Source organism: Poecilia reticulata, linkage group LG13, assembly GCF_000633615.1.
Source record: "Poecilia reticulata strain Guanapo linkage group LG13, Guppy_female_1.0+MT, whole genome shotgun sequence".
Lineage (NCBI taxonomy): Eukaryota > Metazoa > Chordata > Actinopteri > Cyprinodontiformes > Poeciliidae > Poecilia > Poecilia reticulata.
This window is the reverse complement of record NC_024343.1, coordinates 15,873,752-15,886,391: the sequence shown is the minus strand read 5'-3', so window position 1 is coordinate 15,886,391 and position 12,640 is coordinate 15,873,752. Positions and strand designations below refer to the sequence as shown.

General features: G+C 36.6%; 1 protein-coding gene across 6 annotated transcripts in view; it reads left to right on the top strand.

Moving 5' to 3' along the window:
* The first annotated feature begins 2,451 nt into the window (after positions 1–2,451).
* The window catches only part of arhgef12a (Rho guanine nucleotide exchange factor (GEF) 12a), a 55,281-nt gene continuing 45,092 nt past the window's right edge, over positions 2,452–12,640 (top strand). For 3 of the 6 annotated variants that reach the window (XM_008425658.2, XM_017308381.1, XM_008425656.2), the window contains exons 1-2: positions 2,453–3,771; positions 3,893–4,076. In XM_008425658.2, the coding sequence (XP_008423880.1) occupies positions 4,045–4,076 (32 nt within the window). In that variant the 5' untranslated portion in view covers positions 2,453–3,771; positions 3,893–4,044. Of the gene's footprint in view, positions 3,772–3,892; positions 4,077–12,640 lie in introns of all 6 variants that reach the window. The other 3 variants (XM_008425657.2, XM_008425654.2, XM_017308380.1) reach the window with 2 other exon arrangements.

Genomic DNA, 12,640 nt, shown 5'->3' with positions numbered 1-12,640 from the left:
TAAAGCATAATACTGTCTTTTAGGTGGGATTGATCAATATGACTAATACACAGTAAAAGAGAAATGAATAAAATTTCCTTTTGAGATGAAAAATGTGTTTTTGTTTTTTTAATTGAGTGCAAATTCAGTGCACTGGCTTAGTAAAAATGAATCCAAAAGCTGTTGGAATCACTTACACACAAATGCATCCAAATAAATCCAGCTGACGTTTCATGATTTAGCAAATAGCCATTTCAAATTGCTTCTAAAATACATAACTAGTTCATTTTTCATCACTGTTTTAATTGTCAAATAGTAGATTTAATGAATCTCTTTTCACCTCTTAACCTTTGCCTTACCTCTGTGCTTTTCTGGTTTGCACACATGGGGACACAGTTTCCCAATTGCTACTGGATTTCAGGCCAGGGCTCTGACTTTCTAGCTCTAAAAACAGTTTTTTCATAGGCACACTTAAAAACCAATTGGGAGGAAATGTTCTTGTAGATCGCCTCAAAAATTTAAATGTTTTCTTCAGTAACACATTTGCAAAAATAATCACGATATATGGCAACTCTTCAATGTCTGCTTTGAAGAGTTACCATATATTTTGGGTATGTCTTAATTACTCTCAATCAATATTGAAAAATGCAAAAATATATCATTTCAAGTACATTTAATTTCCGTGACTGAAATGTGTTGCCCTAACCAAAAACACAAAAAAATATATGTTAGTTTGTAAATAAACTGAATTTGATCATTTTGTTCTTTCTTAGCAAGCACAAAAATTATATCTGCCTCAGGCTTGATTACTGTTTACGTGACGAATACAGTCATACTAGGTCATATCTTTACGAAGTCAAAAGGATCAGCTAACCAAAGGCCTCTCCATTTCTCCATGAAGGGTTTTTAACCACCACCTGAATTAAGTGTCATCGGTTAGGTGGGACGAGGAGGTCAAAGTGACACAAGGTCAGGATTTAGTCAGACTGTTTTTGTCAAACTTTACATAAAATCTCTCAAATCAAACTGCTGAAAGGGTCGACAAAGAGATATGACTTAACATTTGGTTTTTGACACTATTTTCTCATGTGGATGCTCTACTAAACATTAAGATGAATTTAATCTTACCCCTTAACTCTGTTGCTAGGTTTTACATATCCTTACTGCGGGAAAGGAAGTTGTCCCCCTTTTATGTTGAGGAAAGGAAAAATGTCAGAGCTATCTAATCCGTATTTGCTCTAAGTCTTTTTGTGGGGAAAGCAACTATTCCTATGTTTGTTGTAAAATCCAATGCGCCATGCATTGGTATGTCATTTTTTTAATGTATTTAATAAAGTAACATAAAACCAATGTTGTATGCTACATTTTGTTACAGCTCAATATCTATACATAGATATTGATGTTGCATATTCTTATTTTTAAGGAGTCTGAGTTTTTTCAGTCATTAACAGAGGGTCACAAACAATTTTGATCCATGCATACATTGTAGGATTATGGATTATAAAAGAAAATATGTCCCTTTGAGAATAACTTTCAAGCATAATTATACTGAAGATAAAGTAAATTATATTTAAACAGCACTGTACATTATTTTTACTACACAATTTTATGTTTTAAAAGTGATCACTTGAATACCAGACATTAAAAATATAATACTTCTTGATAAAGAAGAATTATGAAAGAACCTGTTAGAATGGAACAATTAAAATAAAATTTGTTTTGCAAAATGCTGTAATTTTACATGTGTAGATTTCAATAGTTCTCCATAGAAATGATGTTAATTTGACACAATTTGACTGCTTAACGATAGATGAATAGCTTAGTTAAGTGAGAATCATTTTTAAAATTCTACTTTATTTAACTCAGTTTTAATTAACTTTTAGTATAATTTTGGATTGTTCCTATGTTAAAATTATTTTTTTTAAATGAAGCTAGCCTGCGGTTAATGCATAAAATATTTATTAATACAGTATGCTAATAAACTTTTTGAATCTATTTCAAGAAGGTGACATGCAAATCTGTTCCCTGACAATGGCAACAGTCGCCTCAGGGTACAAAAGCTTATCTTGTTTGCGAATTTGACTTTAATGGTAGCCCTGTGGCTAAATTGCAGGATGCTAAATTGAGTTCTTGCTCTAACAAAGTAACTTTCTCCAAGTGCAACTCTTATCACAACTTTCTATAAGACATTTCATTTTCAATGATTTAAACACAAGGAAATTAAGTTTTAAGTTTTTTAAATACATTTAGACAGATCTATCTATCTATCTATCTATCTATCTATCTATCTATCTATCTATCTATCTATCTATCTATCTATCTATTTAGCTATCGCTGAATATTACAGTAAAAAACATGCCTTTTTCAAATGCTAACGATGCCATTTAAATTTTAATAATTTTATTGGGTAATATTTAATGCATCCCAAAATCCATTTTTATAGTGTAATTACAAATGCTCAGCCTGGATTTGTCTTGGTAGCGCGAGGCCTGTAAGAATGCATCACATACTGTAGGAATTGATATTACGTTGTTGTTTCGTGTGGAAGTAGCAGTTGGAGGGCTGTTGTCACATTTGTAAGCAGTTTAACAATAATGTTTGCTAACGTTGTGATGCAACTAAGCATTTTCCCATCTCCCGGCGGAAGTGGTCAGTGGAAGCGCTGGACTCCAACTGGTAGCGGGCTAGGGCGTTGCTAGCGGCAGAAAGTGGGATTTTTTTCGCTACCTTTCCTCAAGTTATACTCTTCTACTCGCCGCGTCTTCCATCGGAAAACAGCGCCTTTTGCGTTTGCCAAAAGTTTTAGGGCCTCTCCGAGGCTTTCGGTCGTTGTTTACAGAGGAGCGGTGGATAGTTTGTGTCCCGTTAGCTGGCCGCATAGCTAACCTGCTTTCCATCCACGGGAATTCTGCCGAGAAACGACCGAATTCTGGAAACATGGAGTCAAGCAACGTAGCGCTGTGCTAACCGACTCCGCTGGATTTTCTCTTTGCTCCCGGAGACTTTTCAACACGGAGACATATCGCAAGTTAGTCTGGACTCGAGAGGGTGTTGTTACATATAATTTTCCGTCGCGGCTCGGCTCATTGTTGTGAACGGGAGTTTGCTTAGTTTGCACTCGAAACAAGAGCACACACGAAGCAAAGTTTTTTTTTTTTTTCTTCTTTTTTGCTGAAAGGGCTCATCTGTTTTGTTTGCTGGTAGCAGGCGAGATTTAACCCCACCAGTTTACCGTGAGAAAGGATTTCCAAAAAAAACCCCAGCCGTATTTCTTCTTTTATATACATAAATATGATCATCTTAAGCCGCTTTGTTTTTTAATCTCAACATTTAGCCGCAGTTGTTTTGCTAACTTGTAACACGGCTCGTTGATACTCGCTACTGAGCGATTCTCATGATCACGGGAGAGTCGTTCCCGCAGCCACAGGCAGGCATTTTTGGGAACAGGGAATACCAAATGGGACTGCAGGAATTTCCAGCATCTTTAAAGATCATTTAGACACCGAGGCCACTCGTAGCCGGTCGAGGGGTGGTGGCAGACGGACTGCATCGCTGGGCCAAGGTGTCTGGTGCTGCATTTGGATTGTTTACACGTTTCCTACCGGCGGAAGCTGGGGATGTGAATGCAAAAAAAAAAAAAAAAAGAGTCTCGCAAGGAGTTCATGCATGCACGGCAACTTGTGTCAGCTGGAGCTGTTTTTATATTTATTGTTGCTGGCAAAAAGCTCTACACTGTAAGGTCCTTGCTGCTGTTTCATTTCGACAAGGATCACCTGTAAACAGGATCAACCAGTCAGTGTTTTATTAGATTTTTTTTTTTTTATTAGATATATATATATTTTTTCTTATTTAATTTTTGGACGTGCCTTTCAGCAACTTAACTGTTTTTTTTTTCTTTTTTTTTTAACCAAAGGGAGTTGATTCTAAGCACCGCTTATAAAAAAAAAAATCTTTGCCTACTCAAAAGACGAATGCCGGAGAAAGAAGCTCCTGGAAGTCAGGTCACCACGCTCTGGAAAATGCTAATGGGATATAATTTGCTGCAAATCTAGAACCGGAAGCCCAATGAGTGACCCACAGTTCAGTTCCACTGACAGGTAATGTCTAATCATCCACTGTCTGAACACACACACACACACACACACACACACTGATTAAGCCTTCTAAGGTCATGGTTCTCAAACTGTGGTACATGTGCTACTGGTGGTACTTTGGCAGCTTTTAGTGGCACTTTAAAAAAAAGAAAAAAAAAAAGAAGTGGGCATCAGTTACTTCTAGTGTGAATACAAACAAATGAAGTCCAAATTAGATAATATAAGCACCAATCACCACTCCAAAGATAAGATTCTGGATTTTTTTTTTTTTCTTTGATTGGTTTCATTTAGCGGATCAGAACTAAGAACTCCTATCATTTATGGTCTTCAAACACATCAACCAACAACATGCTCTTTGATGTATTTTTGTAAGCATGACAGGTAGCTCAATCAGCTCAAATAGATCATACACCACAAAGGAACATTTATTCTACGTATGAAAGCCATAATATGATTAAAAAAAAAAATCATCAGAAGTGTTTTTACTTTAATTGCTACAGAATATTTTATGCCAGGAAGCCAAATTGGATTTATTGGACGAGGTTGTTGAAAATTTTCCTTCTCAAATTCTAATCTTTATGTTAATTTCTCCAAGTTGGAGCATTGAAATTGTAAGTTTAGAGCAAAAAGGAAACCCATAATAATGAAACTGCATACTTCAGAGTGGTGCAACACAAAGAGATGACGATGTTTTTAAAGAAATAGTAGTTTTTTTAATCCAGCGGAAAGTGGGAAGTTCTTAGAAGTATCTTGACATCACAGCATCTGCCCCTTAGCTTAACCGATTCTTAATAAATTAAAACTAGTGCCTCCGTGTTGGCTGATGTAGTTTTAGATGGAAAAATGCCAGGAGTCCTTAGTTGAACAGTTGATGACCAATCAGCTGTCAAGTGAAAATTCTCCGAGTCTGATCTCTGGCTGATTGATTGGTGTTTTACCTCAACTGAGTAATAAAGCCCTTCTCTGTGGATGTACTGGGAAAACTTGATATTTACTGAGGGTAGTGCTAATTATAAAACTCTGAGAACCATTGTTCTGGTATTTTAACCTGACTGTCTAATTGCTTGTGCACAGCAACATCCCTTTTTAGTAAACCTTTTAATACAGATTACTCTGTGTTGATGTGATTAGTTACAATAATGGAATTATATTAGTGAAGAAGGACATCAAACCTTAATGGAAACTCTGCCAACCATGGGTAATGTACTTCCTGCCAATGAGGAGACCTTCAGTGTGTTTGTGCTAGGAAACAGTCCTCTCTAATCCACGTACACCTTTCAACATCACTATTACCCCTAAGCCTTTAAAGCTAGCCCTCTCCTACACCTATTAAAGCAATCTCTGGATTTAAATAAAACCTTGGCTGCCTGAGGTAATCGCTTTATCTTGGCAGCTGTCTGTCCAAAAAATCAAAGGTTAAACCACAAGGGCTAAATAACATGTTTTTTTGGGAGCTGAATAAAAGAGAGCCATCCGCGTGTTTGATGGCAGTGCATGGAGATGCAGTCAGTGTACATCCCTGCACGCTGCCTTGTGTCATTACAGGAATGACTTCCTCTGTGGGTTTCGCACCTTTAGGGAATAAGGAGGTGACTGTTCTCAATCTGACGTACGTACGACAGTGGAGCAGAAGTGAAGCTGGTGCATTACATCAAGCCTTCCTCCCTCCTAGAATCCCACATACCTGCAAGCAGAGCAGCAGGCCAGCCAAGCTTCCTGGAATGTGTTTGTAGACTTGGAACAGAGGGAAGCTTATTGCACAGGTTGGGATGTGAAATATCCTCATGGCTTTGAGCTGGAGGCTAAAGCCCAACCCATTTTACTTGACCCCCTTCCCCCACTGAAATGATGGCAACAGTGGCTGGCACCAACTGCAATGGTAGTGGTATTTTATTTTTATGTGTGTGTGTGTGTGTGCGTGTGTGTGTGTGTGTGTGTGTGTGTGCGTGTGTGTGTGTAGTTTGTCTGATGGTATTTATGTGACTGGCTAAGCATGGGTTGGTATGGGATTCTCACAGTATGATAACCTTGATTTTAAAAATACAACCAAGTTCCATGATTTCCTGATATTTACTGGAAAATATAGAAGACAGACTTATTGGGTTTATTTAAAACAGACAATAACGCTTATTAGGCCTAAGCAGTGAAATGCTGTGAAGGTCTGTTGTATTTCATAATGTTGTCAAACAGATGATTGATTAATTATACAAATGTCATCGAGAACATTTTCTTAGTATTTTTGAATTTAATACATAGACTTAAGCAAAAATAAATAAATAAATGAACACACTTAAATTAGTATTATTCTTATTTGCGCTTTTACAAATGGATCATTCTTTGCTCTTCAGCTGTTTATAGCGTAACGCAAGTATATCGTTACCCTGTGATTTTAATTCTACTCTTGCATTAATTTTGTCTACTTCTTTTAAGAATAGAAATATTTATTGTCCCAGAGTTGGGGAATTTATGAACGTTTTTGATTTATCTGTATGAATGGTGTTGATGAATGATAACAGTTCCATTAGCTGACTCTCGGTTGCTAGGCAACAGGACATTTTTTATTTATTTATGTTTTGTTGGCTCTATCTGAAAGTAGTTTGACAGGAAACAGGGTAATGAGAGAAGAGGAAGACATGCGACAAATGTCACCAGGCCGGGAATCGAGCCTGCGACCACCGTCACGAGGACGAAGGCCTCAGTACGTGGGTCGTGGTTTGCCCCTGCGCCACCACAGCGCCCCCAGCAACAGGACATTTTAAACATTTATTCCGAAGGGGTCGCGATTCCAGTTATGGTCCTTTTCTTTCTCAGTAAAATAGTTTCTGATATAGTCAGCGTCATACATATGTTCCACCATGCTCACTTGGCACATTAAAGAAAACAACAGTGTCTTCTTATATAGTGTAAAATGATAGGTGTCTGTTAAAGGACATTATTACCACCTAATACAGTGTACAGTATGCAGACCCCACTGATGTTTTTATGACACTTTTTGCCCAGACAAAGGCCTGTGACCCTCTGACACTTTTAGGTCAGGACCCACCAGTTGGAAAAGATGGCTTTAAACACACTGGTTTCAATGACATGATGCAAAATTTCACTGGTTTTGGAATTGTACACATCGATACTGTTAACTGGTCCATGCCTGTGTTGATTAAAATGGTGCATTAATGCTGAAATCTGTGATGGAGACAAAATTAACAATACTTATACTGGAGTTAATCTTAAATATTGCATTGTGGCTAGCTCAAAAATACAACACAGTACATTTTGACGTATTTTGTTTTAGCTTTCATTAGATTATCAAATTGTAATATACTATCAATGTATATATTACACAAATGTGTTCTCCTGGGCATGTTTGTATGTTGGGATCCATGGCTTTTATGCTCCAATAATTCATTTTTTTTTTACCCTCCATAAAGAAAATAATATAGCTTAATGTATTATCTGAAAGATAAAGAGCAGATTTTACAGTAGGCCTTCCTTGCAGCTAGCTGTGTGCCTCGGTTGCGAAACCAATTTGGTTACTTTCGTGTAGGATGCAGCTGCTCATCGGGGTGTATGTGAAAAGCGCTTGATAGTGCTGCGTTTCCTTCGCTTCCTCTCGCTTCACGTGCAACGCTTCGCAGCCTGCGTTTGCAGCAGCGTCGGCTTTGACTGCAGTCAGTTTAGTGTGCCTGCTAGGTCTTTGTCACAGAGTTCTGCTGATCTCCACGTTTTCCCACCACCTCCCTACCGAGGTCCTCCCGGAAACCGGTGCTGTTGACATCACTGGTTGTAAACAATGGTTTTCAGTGCAAGCAAATCGTCCGTCCAGTGCATATTCCTGCAGCTGTTTTGTCATAGAAGTCTGAAAAATGTCTGTCCAAATGTCAGTGCGTTTTGCACCTTTTTTTTTTTAGAATTTTTCATCAGAAGTAAAAATCCTTTCAGGGTAGATGTGGAGTATGTGTATTTCTGTAAACAGTTAATGCTTGTTAAGTAACGAGGACCACAAAGTGACGATGTCAGCTCTTTTTGACAATAACACGGAGCTGAAGTTTATGTTTGCCATGCTGCAGCGCAGTTTGTTTCCTCGTGATAAATGTTTTCGTGAGTGTTTCTGACAGCTTGGCTTGCTGGTATGCATCTCCTCCATCTTGGCAACCTTCCATGATAATGCAGCATCCTTTCATTCCATCAACTTAGTGCTGATGCTAAAGGAGCTGCGTCAGCGGCTCTGAGCTATGCATCAAAAACGAGTATGTAGAGATAAATTACGGACAAGAGCTGAAAAAAGGCTCAACGTAAGGCACCAACTGCATGTTTCTTGCAAAGAAAAATAAAAAGGGAATTTGATTTCAATTACAACATCTTCGCATTCAGTTACAATATTCCTTCGATAGAGTATGGGATTCAACATGCTTGTTTTAGCTAATAAGTTACACAGATCTTTAAAGGCGTCTTAAAATTGCTTTGTTAAAATGGTGATTGATACAAGCAAGATGGTGTTGCTTTGACAAGCGGTTATGAGAGCTTACAGCATTACAACTTATAATACTACAGCAATAGCAATTGTTTTACTTAAAACAAAAATTCAACAATTATTACTACAATGATTATTATGCTTACAATAATGATATTGATACATGGACAATGTGAATGAACACGAGTGGTGATTTACACATGACAATGATTTGTCAGTTTCTTTCTGCTAAAGATAGGAGCAAAAAAAAGTGAAATTCTACTGCCTAAGTAATCAGGTCAACAGTGTCATCAACAACAGAAGGTTAAAATAATAGTTTTTTATTATTATTATTACTTTTAAAATATGAAAACAGTTGTGGAAAGTGCAAGGAAATGTAAAATACATTAAAACATTGCTAAATTATATAGTTTTTAAATGAACATGCTTAATTTAGGAACTATTACCCTTTTTGCCCTTCTGCTCTTTAAAGAGAAACGGTTAGTCTAAGAAGCTAATATAAGTTGGTCATTGAGCAGGGATATGTGCTCATCTAACAAACCTGCGTCTTTTGTGTAAACAAAAATAGTCATCTGTGAATGTCGGGAACATCACTGGCGAGTCAGTACGTTTCTGTTCGCCAAGAGATATTGGTTCAGAGTAGAATAACTTAAGGTCATAGAGAAGTGTCCAGATCCATTCCCTGAGAGTTGCTCTCCTTGCATCCCTAAATCACATTTAGGTGTCTTTATATTTAAAGACTTTACTTTATTTGAGAAGTCCAGAGGATTCTCTACCAAGAATACTCCTTCTTCTCCAGGTTTTAAATAGCAGTCCATTTAAATGCTAAAATACTTACTCTCTAGACTAATTATGGGTTAAAAAGTAACTGATTGCAGTTTTCTTGGACGATCATTGATCATTAATCTTTAAAAGTCTGACCTGTTGATTCCGAATTTAGCCCATACGGATTTGTTTATTCTCTGAGATATTGCTAAACATAGCAAGAAAGTCGTTGAGTTGGCAACAGTGGGGTGACTATTATTAACTGCAAACGTGCAGACATGACCTGCTGGACCCGTCTGTGTGTCAAACTTCTCTCATGGCAGAGCAAAAATTGACAGTAGTTGACTTTCTGACCTTTGATGAGATCGGTGGATAAGATTGCTTCACATCCAAGTATTGGCAGATCACAGATCTTCCAAAATTAAGGAAATCGGGGCCGATATATCAGCTGGCTGATTTATCGGTGAATCCCTTCTTTTGATGTAGATTTTAAATCCGATATGAGTCTCGGCTCCTTCAGACTAGTGCCAGCAGAAATAGGAAGCACCTGGTGGAACTGCACATCTCCTAAGCTTATCAACTACTTCTCAGTTTAATGCTACTAAGAACCGTTGAAAACAGCATGTTGATTGCGGAGAGCCGGAAAGAGCAGGAGCTTCTTAAAGAGACATAGGCCCAATTTCAAGGCATTAATCTATGAAGTCAATTTTTTTTATAAAAAGAAACAATTTCTACAACTGCAGGTAAAGTTACCTAAAAAAACATACTGAATGGAGTAAGTCCATTCTACTCAACATTTTTGTGACCCTTCAGATGCTACTGAGTACATTGTAGTTTACTTTAGTTACAATGTACCACTTTGGACTGTACAATAACTTTAGCTACAATAACCACTTTGGACTGTTGAAATAAGAGCAACACTCACAAAACAAAATTAAAGCCATCACGTTTTTCACAGCAGGTATTTGTTGTTTTGGGCATTATATGACTGGTTTAACCTAACCACTGTTACACACGGGAGTAGTGAGGCCTTTTAAAATGAAGCTTACGGAAAATTTCATAATAGAAGCCTCAATATTCCTTTCTGCAATTGCAAAGCAAGGCTAAAATGCTTATGTTTTTTGAACAATAACATTTGTTGGTGTTTGTTGTTAATATGTTGCTAAGAGATTAGCTTGTTTTCTGGTGGCGAAGTGCCACGAAGTAAACATCTGATTTTTACTTTTGCAAAATATACCAACTGTAAATTTCTTGTGTCTAAGCAGATGAGCAGTATTTCAAAAGAGCTTATGTTTAATAAACAATAATATTACTTATTAATTTGGTGGTAAGAGATGTATAAATCAAATTTTTACTTTTATGATATATTTACCGCCAATGACAAAAAAAAAGAAATGCACTTTTGAACAATAACAATATTTGTTGTCAATCTGTTGCTAAGAGATGAGCTCGTTTTCTGGTAACCAAGTGCCACGAAGTAAACATCTGATTTTTACTTTTGAAAAATAAATCAACTGTAAATTTCTTGTATCTAAGCAGCATTTCAAAATAACTTATGTTTAATAAACAATAATATTACTTAATATTTTTTTACTGGTAACAGATTACTTTTTTTCTGGTAACGAACTGCCACAACGTATAAATGAAATTTTCACTTTTATAATATATTTACCATCAATGACAATAAGTAAAAAAACAACAACAAATCTTTAACTTTTCTGCCAAATTCACCAAATGCACAATTCTTAAGTAGTAAGTAGTATAAGATAAGTAGTACTCGAAAGAGCAGAAGAAATATTGAACAATAACAATATTTGTTGTTAATCTGTTGCTAAGAGACGAGCTCGTCTTCTGGTAACCAAGTGCGACGAAGAAAACATCTGATTTTTACTTTTGAAAAATTAACCAACTGTACGTTTCTTGTGTCTAAGCAGATAAGCAGTATTTCAATTCTTGTTAAATAGTAAGTAGTTTCTTAAGATAAGTAGTATTCAAAAGAACAGAAGAAATCTTATGTTTTTTGAACAATAATATTTGCTGGTAATCTCTTACTAAGAGACGAGCGCATTTTCTGTTAACGAAGTGAATTAACATTAGTACAAACAGCAGTGCACTGCCCCCCACTAGCAGTCAAGCCTTTTCCCTAAAATAAGCTTTTAAGCTATTATTTAATTTATTCACCATGTTTAGCACACTGAATGGAGGAAGTCAATGTAAGACAACATGTTAGTGATACCTCACATGCCCCTGGTAGCACTTAGACTAATAGTAGCATTTTGGCTTATTTTAGCTAATACACTAATTTTAACATACTGAATGGAGTAAGTCCATTCTACTCAACATTTTTGTGACCCTTCACATGCTACTGAGTACATTGTAGCTTACTTTAGCATTGATGCTAAATTTTAGCATCAGAACGCTGGGTTCCAATCGATGGGCACACTTTGGCAGGCCCCATTTAATTTTTTTCAGAAATTTTCTAGTTTATTAAAAGTATTATCCATATAAAACTTTTTTTATTGAGGGGTATTAGTGGGGTGACCTAATCTGAGGTTGTTCACTGTATGTGTCAAAGCAGAGTGACTGTCCAAACTTCTTGATAGAAAATGTTTTGCATTAAAAAAATAATTTTTTCCTAAGTGTAGCAACATGTACCATGTTTAAAGTGTAGCTTAAAATGTGCAAATGTTGGAGGTTACAACAATCCCCTGTATTAAATAGAATTCACACGACTAAATTGGCCTACGTGTTTCAAAATGTCCTGCGTGAGACACTTCCAGCAATCAGAAGATTTTGCTGTCACTTTCATTTTTATAACTTTTGCCGAGTATCACATTATGCTTGATAACAACTTATACGTTGTCAGTACTTCTCTTCATTTGTCATATTTTTGCTGTTCATCATCCAAAAATTAAGTTTGATTTGGCTAAGAAGCTGAAAAGGAGAATCCTTAGCCTGCATTCATCTTTTTATGCTGTTCCCACTTGTTATTACAAACATTAAGAACAAGTGCAAATTGACTTATAAGTCAAAACATTTTGAGCCAAAGTGTTTGTATCCATTTTTGAAAAAATGAGAATATTATTGTTTATAATGTACGTGTGTTAGTAAATTGAACGCCTGATAAAAAAAAAAAAAAGAAAAAAAAGAAAAACACTGATAAAGCTTGGAAAAGGATTAGAATGGCAGAGAATTAAGAATCAAGCCTTGCCTGAGGGATGGGGATGTTGAAGAATGGGCATTAGCAAGGGCACTGAGTGCCTGGGGAGTTTGGGGTCTTTCACCCAGCTTTGTGATGCTGATGCTTCTGGACACCTCTTACAATCCTGTCTTG